At 32.6% G+C, this 15,350-nt stretch overlaps 2 protein-coding genes across 3 annotated transcripts in view; one reads left to right on the top strand and one right to left on the bottom strand.

Annotated features, from left to right (window-relative positions):
• The first annotated feature begins 1,808 nt into the window (after nucleotides 1-1,808).
• On the top strand, nucleotides 1,809-5,369 carry LOC149702550 (esterase FE4-like). The gene is made up of 7 exons (XM_089866404.1): nucleotides 1,809-2,594; nucleotides 2,983-3,490; nucleotides 3,552-3,748; nucleotides 3,809-3,974; nucleotides 4,036-4,395; nucleotides 4,458-4,602; nucleotides 4,686-5,369. The coding sequence occupies exons 1-7, from the start codon at nucleotides 2,382-2,384 to the stop codon at nucleotides 5,065-5,067; spliced, it is 1,971 nt and encodes a 656-aa protein (XP_089722530.1). The 5' UTR covers nucleotides 1,809-2,381; the 3' UTR covers nucleotides 5,068-5,369.
• Nucleotides 5,370-6,815: 1,446 nt separating this feature from the next.
• alpha-Catr (alpha-catenin related) overlaps nucleotides 6,816-15,350 on the bottom strand; it is a 157,382-nt gene continuing 148,847 nt past the window's right edge. Inside the window, exons 12-13 of one of the 2 annotated variants that reach the window (XM_089866402.1) lie at nucleotides 14,032-14,168; nucleotides 6,816-13,558 (exon numbers count right to left, since the gene is read on the bottom strand). In XM_089866402.1, the coding sequence (XP_089722528.1) occupies nucleotides 14,034-14,168 (135 nt within the window). In that variant the 3' untranslated portion in view covers nucleotides 6,816-13,558; nucleotides 14,032-14,033. The other variant, XM_089866403.1, reaches the window with a different exon arrangement.

The following is a 15,350-nucleotide window of genomic DNA, read 5'->3' as shown; positions in this document are numbered from 1 at the left end:
ATCCAATTTTGAAAATCCCGGACTTTTCCCTGACCTTTATATCCAATTTTGAAATTCCCTGACTTTTCCAGGTATTCCCTAACCTATATCAAATCCCGAACGCACCATTATTTCTTGTGAAAATACACATAAACACCGAATAGGCGACTTAAAATTACACATTAAATAATGGCCTTCGAAACATCACTGAATAATACATAATTAAAACACCCACATATGCATCTTTCGCGACGCTTTCCTGGAGACGACAGGCAGTCTCCTATAATAAAGTATGACGACCATACTCGAGACCACACCCAATTTGCTCTACACTCAAACCTAAAGTAATCTAATCGTAATAACCAAAGCAATACGTTAAAACAACCTTTACTCTAAAGCAAACTAAGAACCCAAAGAGGCAGAAGAAAAACAAGAGATTTTGGACCGCGATTTTTTTTTCTATTTCTAACGGTTTAGTTAGTTATATACGTTAATTCCTTTGACACAACGAAAAATTATTGTATAGCGACGAGCATAAGTTTATAAGATACGTTCCTTCCATAAGTATGACACTACCTATACTTCGTAATGCTACTGAGAGACTAACAGCTCGAGATAACTAGTTCTAGCAGAACGACGGAAGCGAGAATTGAAGTCCTACACTCGGTTAAATTAATTTTGCAGGACCAAGTTCCATTTATTTATTACTACATTACTAAGCCTTTGACAGCGCCTCACCAGGCGTCTTCGCTTTACCCTGAATCTATGACCTACATCCCTCACTTCAAAATTACAAGCTCCAGTTTGTAACCAGAGATTAACAAACTTATGGTGAACATATGAACTTATGGACGAATTAAGGCCCAGGCTTCCGTCCCAAATAAGCGTGTGCGGCGCTAAGCGGAGTATGGACAAACAACAAGCTTTAGCTTTGTACAAAAATATATTTTCGGGAAACGCCCACCTAAAATATTTTCGTAATTAACACCCCCATAAATTGACTGACATGACAAACAGTAAAGAAAAGGTGATTTTAAAGATATCGATTTAATCGAGTTAAAATTCGAACGCGTGAGAAATAATTCATACTCCACCCTAAGGCATTGTTCAAGAGAGGGTGAAACGAGTTTAAGGATATGAGGTGGTGGAGGGGGTATTTTAATTTTCAATTTTTGAAAGTCATGTAAAATAATGAATAAATTAAATTTCCACTGGAACTATTATCAAATCTCGCGCTGTATTTCATTCGACATGTGGAGCACGTGGCACGGGAATTTTGTTAACAGGAAGGCAGGGTGTTACATGATTGGTCGGACGTGCAAATTTAAAATTATCCACGAAATCTAATAAAACTTATTTGAATTTTAAAATCATTCTATGCAGATTGGTCTTATGATTAGAAGAAAAATCTATACATAAAAAACCACTTGATTATCTTTTAATTCACCCTCCCTTTAAGCATTATAAGCCTAAAATACACTCAACTAAAACTTTCAAGACTTTCGCTTGAATTATCAAAGAAAAATGTATTTACTTTAAAATTTAATGTAAATCTACTTAAAAATAGATATAAGTACTAATCTCTTGGCCTATTTTTAAAATAATTCAACACACTTTGCTTTCTGGGAAGCTAGCTAAGCTCTCTCCTAATTGCATTTCAAGTGCCTTTAAAGATTAAACTAAATTTTAGTTTAGCGAGCCAAGTTTTTGTAACTTTTTTAGAGAAACTCAAAATTCAAAAATAGCCATATCGAACCGATAGTAAGTAAGAAAGGCAGGCAGTAACAAAATAGGCTAATAAACACAATACGTATGTCCCTTCGTAGCTACCATTCTATGCATTAGCTCTAAGTCAATGAATACCAAGCGTTATAAAGTATTGACATAAACTAAATAACCCAGTTTTGCTCTCCCTACAACTATACTTAACACCCATAACTATATTATCAGAAACACCCTGTATATATATTATTTTCACACTAACTCGCTAATAGATAAGACGTAAATATACCTGTCCCCTAATCTAGATTAACTTCCGCTCAAATAATCCTGTGATAAGAGTACCGACAGCGATTTACCTTTGTCGGTACAATCGCTAATGGGAAAATAACACCTTGTGCCATCATACATGTCTCGAAACCGTGTCCGTCGTTGCAACCTCGCCAACAATACAATAAGGTTCCGCTGAGTAATAACTAGAGAAAACTTCTATTTGAACTTTGATATCGCAAAAAACCCACGCGTTTCAACTTGACTTCAAATAAAAGATAACGAGGATGGAGAAATTTATACGATTTCCTGAGATTTTCACCCAAATCTAAGCTATATAAATATCATATCCAGGAGCCACAAGGACATCATTTGTACCTGGACTTCCAAAGGGATTACTTAGCGTTTGAAAGATGTATTCTAGGATTATGTTACGCTTGCCATTCTTAGTGGTAGTGGTGGTGGCTTTGGTGGTTAACTCGAGGATAGACTTGGTCCAAGCTCAACAAACATCGGAGGTGCAATTGAATCAAGGAATAGCAAAGGGATATAAAGGAAATGGACAAGATTCATCCGGAGCTTTCGAGTTTTTGGGATTACCTTATGCCAAATACCAGCAATTTGAGGTAAAGATGGTTTAAATATGTGTAAATATCAATCAGAAGTAGATTAAACTTCAGAGGTATGTTGTTAGAACTCTCCATCTTCAGGTTCTTAGGTCGCAATTTAAAAAATAAATAAAAGGGTTGAGAATTGTATATTGGATTGGCGAAATCTTCTCTAATTAATAATAATTAATTGGCATCGAGAAATTAAAGTTAATAGACTTTAAATGATATTTCTGTAAGTCGACATCCAACGTTAAGCTTTTCATGGATTAAATCTATTGAGACTAAAGACATGCGTCTAGCTAATAACTATGTTCACGTTTGAAGGCCTCTTAAGCTTTCTATATTAAATCAATATCGATATAAATGCAATTAACTTAATTACTTTATTTTATCCATCAATTAGAATCCCGAAACATTAGACAGATGGAGTAAAGAATACGGAGATAAACCCAGAAACCCTTGTCCTCAAGTGGCTGGAATGGGGGATCTATGGAAAGAAGTAGCCACATCGACGATGCAAGGCGACCAATTACTAACTCTGGACGTCTACGTCAAAAGCGCGATAAACCCGAGTTCCACGAATAGAAACCCGGTCGTTGTTTACTTCCCAGGAGGAAACTACTTCGCTAATGCCAACAGCGAATACTACAGTCCCAAATACTTGTTAAATGAAGGAAATAACGAATTCGTACTCGTTGTCGTCAACTACAGAGTGGGAGTGTTTGGATTCTTAAGCACGGGTGATGAGGTCATACCTGGAAACTTTGGTCTCAAGGACCAACAGATGGCTTTGAAATGGGTCAACGAAAATATAGAGAAATTTGGAGGAGACAAGAACGCGGTGACCTTAATGGGACACGAAAGTGGGGCCGTGTCCGTCTCGTACCATATGCTGAACCGCGACAGCAAAAGTAAGAATGAAGTCGAATTAAATTTTTTTGGAACAAAATAATTAATTTTTGTTTAATTTAGATTATTTTAAAAGAGCTATAATATCGGGAGCATCCTTGTACAGTCCATGGGCATTTCAACGCTACGAACCATGGAGGGCCCGACAACAACTAACGGCACAATTGAAAATTAGCGCCGGAAGTAGCCACGATTTAAAAGAGAAATTAAAGAAAGAATCCGTATCAAATATCTTAAAGGCCCAATCCCAATTAGAAATGGTAAGAAAACATTGCAAATTAATGATAAATAAAGTTGTTAAACTGAATATCATTTCTTAGGGCATGTTTGTACCGGTATTGGACAACTTCACCAGAAACGGTAACGTAGATCACAAACCCTTCTTTGAGAAAGATCCAATTGAAGCATTCGAAAATGGTGAAGTGACTGCCGATATTCCTGTCATATTTGGAATGACCAAAAACCCCGGTGCAGTTGAATTTTTCGGTAAGTTGGATTAAATAAAACCATATATCAAAATTGATACCAATAACGTATACCACAACAGAAGCTTTGGAAGAGTTCAAACGAGACAGTGATCCTCTAACAACCTACCTTCGAAAGAACTTATTCCCTGGAACAAAATACGGTTACGATATAAACGCCGTCCAAAAACATCAACTGGAATCGGTGGTAAAGGGAGTCAAGTACTTGTATTTCAAACACATCAATTCAACTACTTGGGCGGAATCAGTTTTACCATGGATTGAATTCATATCGGACTTCAAATACAACAGCGCCGTTGACATATTAGCCAGAAAAATGGGTAAACGACTACAGGACCGAATTTTCGTCTACAATTTGGAGTACCAGGGACCATACACTTACGGAAAATACGCTTACTCGATGCAAAACTACAAATTTTATGGTATGACATCGCAATAATCAAAATAGGATAGTTTAATTAAATGATTTAATTTTCCAATATAGCTCCCACAGTAATGGACGACGCCTTCATATTTTTCAACAATGAAGAAATTGAACGTCAGTATAAACCCGACCAACCCGAATTGGGCGCTTTTCTCAACTACAAACAAAAGTTGATGCCAGCCTGGGCTAAGTTTTTCAAGGATGGGTGAGTTGACAAATTTAACTTTGATATAAAAACATTAATTCAAAAATTAATTGACCAAAATCACCCCCAAAATCAATCAACAGAAACGTGAATAACTTCCGACCAGGAACCTTCCAAAGCTGGCTTCCATTTTCGGGCAACTTTAGCAGCTTGATAATACAGAACAAAACCGACTCCAATACGCAAGAATTGACCATCAGATCCGAATACCGTTCTGCAAAGCTGGAGTTCTTTAGCGTTATGGTCAAGGAACTTTTATGGACGAATCAACGTTACTACGATGACCAAGAAACCAATCAACACTTCAAATCGGCCACATGGGGTCTGCTCGCGGCCTTCCTAATTTTGGGGGCCATTTGCATCCTGTTACTGCTTTACAATATCAAACTGACCAAGAAAAGTCAGAAATACAACGCGGTCAGCACGCATACCGGAAGTGAAAGCGTCGAGTTCAAAGGAGTTTAAACATTCAAGAAGGACATCATAATATTTAAACCTATGCATACATATTTTTGCCTATTTATTGTAGCTTATTAGTATTTAAACCGAATCTGTGGATTCCCAAGCAAGCTCAGGGTTGTAAATAAATAAATAAATAAATAAATAAACAAAGGTAATAATAATAAAGCAAAGGCCATATACACGACAGCGGACGTATGTTGTCTGCTCAGTATTATCATTCAAGTCAACAAAACAAACTGCTAAATAAACTATATGTACACTAACTGAAACAGCGCAATAAAAATTCTACAAGAGAGCCAAAAATATTTGTTAAGTGTCTTTTCTATTTCTATATATTCCCATTTCAAGAGCAGTTTGCGTAGACTACTTTCAGACCTATTCTGTACTATTCCGTCGCCTTATATAGGGTGTTTGCTAACTGCTCTTGGAACAAAACAGTGGAACGAAAGCCAAATAAAGCGTTTGTATTTGCGAATGGCAAATGAATGGTATGTATGTACTTTCAAAATTAGAGGCATAAAAAAGTGTTAGATGTAGCGCAACCATCCGAGGCTCTATTTCCGACTGTCAGACGCTTAGTTAAAGAAAGAGAGATTGATGAAGCCTATATCTCGCCACCGGAGAGATAAAAAACATTATCCAAAAGTGGATAAACGCGAAGTTATGATGAAAGATGGATTGGAAATGATGATGGGCGACCTGCAACATCGTAACTCTCCCAGTGTACCTCGCGCTACCTACCCTTTGGAAGAGGCCGATAGTTAAGTGCTGCCACGTAGCGTCATTGTATTTGTTATAGAACTAGCTTCTATTTACGATTCCGTACTGTACGACCCTACCTCCTAAACGCTGAGGATGCTGGGTAGACTTCGGTGGGGATACAGAGGCAACGTTACAGGTATGGATGGGGCTTACCACTCCATCCCTATCTCCTTCAAGATAGAGATACCTCCGAAATCTTTCTTTCAGAATATTTCCTTCGGTTTCGTATACTTCGAACATAACGCATTCTATACCACCCTCCGTTTTAATTTTAGGGGGATATTTTTGTCTTACAGGAAACCATTTATCATAGGCAGAGTAACGCCACCGAGATATTAATCCTGGTTTTATAGTATTGTCTAATGAAGTAGAGACAATAGGTGAAGAACTTAGAAAAGCAGATTGCGAGTGGCGAGTTTACCATTGCAATACTAAAAACATACCTTTCGTTTCATAAGCTGCAAATACTGCAATACAATCATTAGTTCTGCAAAGTCATTTTTAAAACGAGTGTAGGTACGAAACGTTTAATTTTTCGGCGTGGTAAAGCTAAGCCATATTCGCACTTATAATAGCTTCGTAATTCAAAACGTTTCAATTTCAGGAAACCATTTGTCAGGGGCCCCAATTTTGGGGTACACCTTTTCGGTAGGCCACTTTTGAACTTATTAAAATATTATTTGTCAGTGTAGGCCTAAATCATCTTAGAATAAATAAATTAAATGCTACGGATGGACCATTTCATTAATGAGTTAGGTATAAATAAAGTAATGTTAATCCTATGGAGACGACGTTAATGAACATTTTGCTTAATTACTCGGGCCCTGATTATTGTAACCCAATTATTTAGTATCCATGGAAAGGTGAGAAATAGGACTATAACATACTCAAAGGACTTCCCTGTAGCTCTCATAGAACCAAAATTAAAAATATAAATTAGAATAAATTGAGTGTCGGTCGCAAAGGTATGAATAATCAGAGAAACCAAATTATGATCCACAGTTTTTATATAGAAAAGGAAGCCAGAAAAACTGATCTTTTTTACTCTATAATATAGATAGTAATATTTCGTTTTATGAAAAAAAAAAGAAAAATAATTAGCGATAATTACTACAAATGGATTAATTAAATTCAGTCAATTTACTCACCCATGCTGTAACTACGGCTGATATTTTCTCTTTTTTTTAACTCGTTAATTTTTGTTATTATTTTTTTACAACTAGACAAATATTGCTCGATTAAAACACTTTGTTTATACCCACCTCCCAATTATCTTTCAAAAGCCACATAGTTATTTACATTTGTTATTTTTTTTTATTTTCGCGCAACCAAATTTTTGTTTATTTTTTTTTTTACGTGTTTGGGCATTTTTTTTTGTATTTTAGTATTTTTTACGTTTATAAATATTAACAATATGTTTATTAATAACAAACATTACTCTCCTTTACTTAATAATTATTAATTACTATTTAGTTTATCTTATTTAATTTAATGAGACTAAATTAACTACAATAACAAGCATCACAGAATGCGTTGAATTTATTTATTTTATTTATTTCCCGTTTTATTTATTTGTTAAAATATAAAACGTTTCGATAATTATTTATTTCTTCTAAAAGACTGACGTACTGACTTGGGGAGGGAATTTTGTGTTAATGTGAAAACGGAGGTTATAGATTGGGAAACGTATATAATTAAAGTGTTAATTAACTAATTAATTTTAGTATCGGGTAATTAGTAATATATAATTTAAGCGAAATCTTTCTTATCATTGATCAATTCTCTTCCTTTGACCTGCCTGTATCCTTATCCGACCTTTAACCCCCCCCCCATTACCTATCTAACTACCCCTTTATTTGTTCTCTCTTGATTTGAATTAATTAAAAAATATATAGTAATTATAATTAATGCTTAGTAATTAAAGTTAAATTTAGACTATACTTTCAAAGAAAAAAATCGTTAAAATAAACAGCACTTACCGAGAACTTTAAAATAAACAAAAATAGACCAAAATAGGCCAAATAATAAGAAAGTTCTCTAAGTGTTAACCCTTTACCAAAAATTCAAATTTTGTTGGGAATTTTACCTATCAAATTAAAATTAAAATTAAACTAATTAACAACTGCACGTGCAGTCGCATCCTTTATGCAAATTCTAATTAGTGCTATCAACGTCCCGCTGCGCTACAATACTCATATATAAATTCCCGTCCACCCTTTTTTGTCAAAAACTAAATATTCTCACCAGAATGTATACCTTTAATTATTCTATACCTAACCTAACGTTACCTCTATAGACACTGCGCCACACCCTCTCGAAGCTCGCTCCAATTTTGCCATTAACTTACTAATTTATATTTATTTTTCACTATAACGACGAAATTGTTTCTCCAGTTATTTTTCATTAGGCCTACATCTATATAATTAAAATACGAGGGTATAGTAATCTATTTCTCATTAAGTTAATTATATATTCGGTATTCCGCCTCATTTGTTTTTTCGTTTAATTTTTTACTCCCATTTTTGCTACATTCACTAAAACAAATAGAAGATATTGATTGGAAGCCAAAATATTTTCATTTCAGGAGATGTGAGAAAATTTCATTTTAAAGTGACAAAAGTATCGTTGAAAAAGTTTCGTATTTTAATCAGAAATATAGGATTCAAGTTTTAATTAATTAAACTAAAATAAATCTTTAATGCGTAAAGGTGAATTTTTAATTAATTTTAGTCTTAATTAACCTAACATAACGAAAATTATAGTAATATATTTGTGCATTTTTAGAAAAAAATTACCAAATTAGACTGGAACCAAATAATAAATAAATGTAAAAAAATCATTAAATTTCTAATCTTCTCAAATTTAGTAGAGCTATTGTTAATTTTAATTTTCTAGCGTTAAAGGAGGAAGTTAATGGTCCAATACGCAACTAAATATTAAAATCATCTAACCAACGACTATCATATAATTACCACTTACCAGCGCAAAGTTCTTACCAACTAAACTAATGGATCACTTACATTAACGTACCAAAACTTTCATTAATAACTATCATATACTTCTGATTATGTTACGAAACTTTGTCATTCATTCCTGTCACCAGCAATTAGCCATATACAGGGTGTTTCTGATAAGTCTGCATACCATAAATTAAGTCTGGGGATGTTCTTTGGGAAATCGATTTTGACTATAGAAAATGTAACTTCCTTCTATCTCCATTTTGCCAAAAGGGACACTGTTTCAAATCGAGTTAAGATTGGACAAAGTATTTTACGGATGACCCCTTAAATTAATGAAATTAGAAATCATTGTCTTTCAGCGAGTGTCTTAATTAAACTTAAGGGGTCATCCGTAAAATACTTTGACCTATCATAACTTGAAAAAAGTGTCCATTGTGACAAAATGGAGATAGAAGTTACATTTCCCAAAGAATTTCCCCCATAATTTATGCCTACAGACTTATCAGAAAGTAACACCAAGCTGTACATTGAAATAATTGTCGAATTGAGTCAAAAATATCAGTTTTCAAAGTATTTCAAAGTTTGTATATACCCTAAGACGTTTTAAACTCGTAACACATTGATACGTTATCGGACTTAAAACACTGAAATATTTATCATTTGTCATCGATAAAAACTGCTTTCAGTTTCATAATATTATTGTTTTACACGTTGGGAGAGGTTTTGTATTTTTTTTGTGTAGAATGTGAAGATATTAGAATAGATAGAGAAGTGCGTAGGAAATATGAACTATAGCTGGATTATTTATTACAAGGGTATTTAAGTTTTCTAAGGTTAATTAATTAATTTGCTTATTGTGTGTTTATGTGTGTGTGGGGGGGGGGGGTTAATTAGTAATTGGGGGATTAGATTAGTTTTTTGTACACATATCGAAATGTATATCACAGAGCTGCCCGCACAGTGGCGCTAGTATAAATTAGTTATATTATATTTTATAAACGCAAAAGTCCCTGAGGGTGACCCTAATAATTTTATTTTTAATTAAATTTTAATTAAATTATAATTAAAAATAATTAATTTAATTAAATTAAATTTAATTTAAGGTCAGGGACTTATGATCTTTCAGTACGTGTTATTTTTATTATTTATTCTTAATTAAAGTTACCAAGTTAAATTAACTAAATTAAAATAATTAATTGTGGTTATAGTTAATAATACCTGTATTTATCATTTCTAATTAATAATTTACTATTTACCTGTAATTTCTATTTTTTTTTCGGTTAAACACCTCTCCTTTCCGCGTACGTGTAACTTTTAAAAGCAGCGAAACGTTTTTAATTATTTTAATTAATTACTCAATTAATTTAATTTAATTAATTGGGGGAAGAATATATATTTATATATAACTCTATATGTATTTGTAATTTATTTCTTTTAATTTTGGCACATTTTAGGCGGCGTGGTGGGTTATATATTTTTTTTTAAATATCGTTATTCAACCTATAATATTATTTCATGAAAAATCATTTATTTTATTTTATGATATAATCATTAATTAATTAGGTAATTTGTGTTTGTTGTTAATTAGGTTTTCTGTCCTAGTATTTAAGCATTATTTAAGATTACCTGTTTTTAATTTTTAATTTTGTGAATGTGATTTTTTAAGCCAAATTTGTGAAATTATGGTTGATTATTATTTTCAAATCTATTTGCAATTAAAAATATTCCCATTTTTATTTGTTTATTTATTTGAAATATTTATTTTCAAATAAATTATTAACGCTTCGCTACCTTTATTATATAGTTTAATTTTCTCAAATGTTAAATAGCTGCGATTTATTATTATTATTTATTTTTTTTTAATATTTTATAGAAAATAGGTTTTTATCTTTATTCTGTTTAATTATCTATTTCAAAAAACAAAATGTATAATTTAACTCTTTAGAGTGTTTATCTTATTTAAAGCTTGTTTTGTGTTTTGAGCCTAAATTGATTACGCTATTTAATTTTAATTGCTCCGAGACCAATTATTAAGTGTTTTTGGTAAATAAATTTAAACTCAAATTCTATCAGTTTTAATCTAATTTTAGTGGTAATTAAATTAATGTGAAGTCATCCTTAAGCACTTAAGTCTATTAAGGGGAAGTTTACTGAATATTTCGAATCGATGGGATGTCTTCATTAATTATTTAATGAATATGAATTAATTTGTATAATTAGCTGAGGAAACTAACTTCAAATCAAATCGAATAAACGTAAACTAAAATTTTGATTTTTCAGTTACTAAAATAATTAGCTAAAACCTATCTATAACGTAATTAAAAGCGAATCTGCAATTTAAATAATTAATTAATCAAAATACTCAAATCATTATTTTCTCTATAAAAACTAAAAAAGTTCAATTAATTTCCTTTAATAACCAATTATTTATAATCCCTAGACGTAATTACTGATTTAATTTCTATTTTATATAAAATCCCTAGACGTAATTGCTGACATAATTTTAATTAAAAAACTATATTAATGAATTAAAACTGAAAAATAGCGTAATAATTAATTTCTTACGATTTGTTTTTTTTTACGTTTCACCTATTTTGACAAACGTTAGGACGATTTTTGACCAACAATAGACAACGGACATATTTTCTACAATATATATAGAACACTTCGGTTCAGGGTCAAAATCCACTCAATTCACCCACGGTGCTCGTTTCAAGTTTTAAGTTTTTCGCCACTGCTATTCGAATATACGGTGTTATTTGCATTTGCATGATTCTTATAGTATTATTATCATCATCTTATTTTTTAATGAATTTATTTGTATATTTATATCGATTATATTTAATTTAATATATCAATATAATTAGGTAGAGTAATTACGTACCGTTTTCGAATAAAACACCAACGAAAAACCTTTGATTAAAAACCATTTTCGAAGATCAATGTGGGCAGCCGCATCATTACAGACACTTTCACGCGACGAATGGAAGGTTGTTTTTAATTATTTCAATTACGATTCAAATTGTTAATTAGTGTGTTTTTATAATTTAAGGAACGTGATGGTAGGATTACTTGGCGATACAGTTAGAATGAGCAATTGTTAGTCAATTATATTACTACGTAATAATATAATTATAAAGCCTATAAGTGATGGGAAAAACAAAACGATAGCTTTAAAGGAATGCCCGAGGAAGAGATTAAGATTAGGATTATAGCATATCAAAGTCATTCTATATTTAATTTCGGAAATCACTGCTTTTTAGAGGGATGTACAACGAGCGAACTATGTTTTCAAGATGTAGTGTTACCGTTTCCTAGAGTAGGGTGATTAGGCAATGTCACGTGGTTGTCCGTCGTCTGCTTTAATACGTAGTAAGCGTGGAACGACTCGACGGATAGAATCAACCTTGATAACCTACTAAATTCACGCATGCCCAGTACAGCTCTATTTGATGGAAGATAAGCTTAATAAAGACCACGCCCCTAACGTAACACATTGTACATCCCTTTAACTTATTATTCTAGTATATCAATGTCATTTCAAAATTAATTTAAAGGTAAAAAAATATTTATAATCTGTTTTGTTGTGTCTTAAAATAAATGATAAACATATCCTAATAATTCGAGTCTTTTTAGACCTAACTATTAATTAAAACCGACTTAAAATCAATTTTAAACTCATTTAACTCGACCAAACACGTAACTCATCCTAACTGACTCTCAGACAAACATTTTCTGGGATTGTTGACGAGACGATTGACGATTTGTGATAAGAACTTTTCCTCAATATATTTATGGAAAAGTCTGATTTGGGATAGATTTTGGGAAGGGAACATTTTTTTAGTGATATTAGGGATAGGCCTAGTGTTGTTTAATTTTAATTATTAATAGGAGGGTCTAGGGCTGCCGACACAGGCCCAATGGGTGGAGTCAGCTAAAGACTGAGGTCGTAACCAGCAAGTCAAATTTGAAAGAAAGGCCGCCCATGCTTGTTTGTTTTTTTTTTAAATTTTGCGCCAAAGCTTTAAAAATTTTGCGTTTTATCTCCTAATTAATAATTTATTTAATTTTTAGCAGCGAAGTATTGCTTCATTTATCAGATTTGCCCTAGTTTTTAACTAACTATTAAATTGGCAGTGGTTAGCTAAATTTAAACATAAAATAATTCAAAAAAATGAATTATTTAAAATTCGCTATAAAAATAATTAAATTAAAAATAAAATTATTTTGGCACGCTTCGCTTTCTATATCTACTTTAAAATATTGCTGTTGGCTAAAAAAAAGTGCATAGTAAATATTTTCATTAAATAATTGGTTTTTAATTAAAATATTGCATCTATTTTTTCATCTAAAAGTATTTATTATTTATATTATTAATTATTATAGTATTTTGAATTAAATATATATATTTTTAAATTAAAACTAGGGCAACATTATTATTTATTTATTTATTTATTTATTTAAGCTCGCTGAATTTAATTAATTATCTAATGATATGTATGATTTTTTTTTGTTAAAGGATTAGTGGTTTTTGATTAAAATAAAAACAGACATTAAGGGTTCGTAATTTTGATGGTTAATTGTTTAAAAAAATTGTTAATTAAATTATATTTTAAGGTTGGGTTAAAATAAAATAAAAACGATTTTAAATTTCATTTATTTCAAACTTGACCTACAATTTTTTGATTAAATTAAAAACCTATTTAGGACCTCCAATTTGGATTTCAAAAAGGCCTATGACTTGAAACCAAACCTAATTAAGTGCACTAAACCTAAAAAATTAACAATTTAATTAATTAAAATTAAAAAAAAAAAAAAAAACGTAAAAGAAATCAAGAAGAGCTTTGTAACGAACCAAGAGAACCTAAGGTAACTTAAAAAAGGGTTAAAACCCAAAATTTATGTCCATCTTTAAAATCAACAACCACTGAAGGAATCCCATTGATAATTAACCAATATGTATTAGGCCAAATTTTGTGGTAGCACCCCTCATGAATGACGCATTTGTCTTGCTAATTACAATATTAGGAAGACAGTCGCGGCGTCACCTTTAAGCCAATCAAAAAACGCCATCACCACCACGTGATTATGGCAGCGAAAGACGCCATTGAAAAGACTTTTCAGGTGTTTTAACCGCTCCGTCCCCCTATCCTTAGTCTCGCCTGGATTTTGACCCTAAAAGAGTAAAAAAGACACGCGAGTTCTGCGTGGTTCGCTCTTGGCCCTCCTGGGACCGATCCCATACTGTCAAATGCCCGGGTCTGAGGCGCTGACCCCGCCACCTTTTAGAGGCATCCCAGAATCCCCTCCTTGGTCGTCAGAGTCATTTCTATAGGGAGAGCCGGGGTTACGTCGACCACCCGCTCCAAAGTCCAGATTGAACTGAAACCACAAATACAATATTTGTCCCAAAAACCATTGATCATTTGGATGACCAATCTCAAAAAACCAGCAACAATATGCAAAAAAGCTGCTAAACCAATAGCAGCACCACGAAAAGCTTGCGATTAGGCTCCAATACCATCAAAATGAACCACGAGTGATTGAAAAATATTAAACAAGCAGTGAAATCATTGGAATTCAGGTGAGGATATGAAAACATTGTAAACCAGATGTGCATGAAAAATGGATAAAAATCAACCTTTGGAACCAAATCAGAGCGATAAATATGTACCAATAAACAGTGATGACGTGAAACATTGCTCAAAATCGAAGTTCTAGCCTACTTGGATCGAAAAAAATCCCACTGAACAAAAAGTGCTTGCTTGGAACGGGTTGTATAAGCAATGTTTGAAAATTTACGACAAGCCATGAATTAAACCTATGTGATCATGAAAACAGTCCAAAAACAAGCTCTACAACCCTTGGGAAACCATGGAATACCAGTAACTACCAACAAAACGGAATTTAGGAAATAGGTGATAACCAAACAAAGGAATTAAGGATATTGAAAGGAACCATGGAGGATGTTTTTGGGAATATCAACAATGCAATCAACCTCAGGAATAAGAACAGTAATGGAGAGGAAATAGATATTTAAAAAGTTACCATCAAGTCAAAGAGGGTTTTTCAACTAAGTTATTGTTGAGACTACAAAGTTTAGGTACTTCTACAATGGTACAATAAGGTTTGTGTCTACTTTTCACAACAGGGTTAGTGCAAGGGTATGTTATGTTTGTAATATGTTATGTCACTTATTATTGCAAGTTTTAAAAATGCAAGGATATCTACAGAATGTTCATCAAATAGGCTATTTCGGAAATTACATACAGAGAAACCAACACATAGGGGGGATACCGCCATTGGGGTATTCTCCCTTTAGCCAAGAAGCCACTCCAGACATAGTTCAACCGAGTTCACTACACGCCTAGGGAGGGTAGCCAACAAGCACTGCCTCTAGCGGTGCTTCTTAACAAGAGGGAGAATATTCCAATGGCGGCCCTACCCCTGTGTGTTTGTTTCTCTGTATGTAATTTTCGAAATGGTCTATAAAACGTAACTTGTTCATTCACTAAAGTGATATATAAATAGTTACCCCATAAGCAAATATTCGCAAATAAGTCT

Source organism: Phalangium opilio, unplaced genomic scaffold (genome assembly GCF_054372755.1).
Source record: "Phalangium opilio isolate 3A_F unplaced genomic scaffold, DU_Popi_V2 ptg000017l_1, whole genome shotgun sequence".
NCBI classification, from domain to species: Eukaryota; Metazoa; Arthropoda; class Arachnida; order Opiliones; family Phalangiidae; genus Phalangium; species Phalangium opilio.
This window is presented reverse-complemented; position numbering and strand designations above follow the sequence as displayed.

What these genes read in the sequence shown, in the direction of transcription:
- LOC149702550 (XM_089866404.1), top strand. Translation starts at nt 2,382, where the DNA reads ATGTATTCTAGGATTATGTTACGCTTGCCATTCTTAGTGGTAGTGGTG. An exon ending in CCAAATACCAGCAATTTGAG is followed by an intron (nt 2,595 to 2,982) that starts GTAAAGATGGTT and finishes TCCATCAATTAG; the next exon opens with AATCCCGAAACATTAGACAG. An exon ending in GCTGAACCGCGACAGCAAAA is followed by an intron (nt 3,491 to 3,551) that starts GTAAGAATGAAG and finishes TGTTTAATTTAG; the next exon opens with ATTATTTTAAAAGAGCTATA.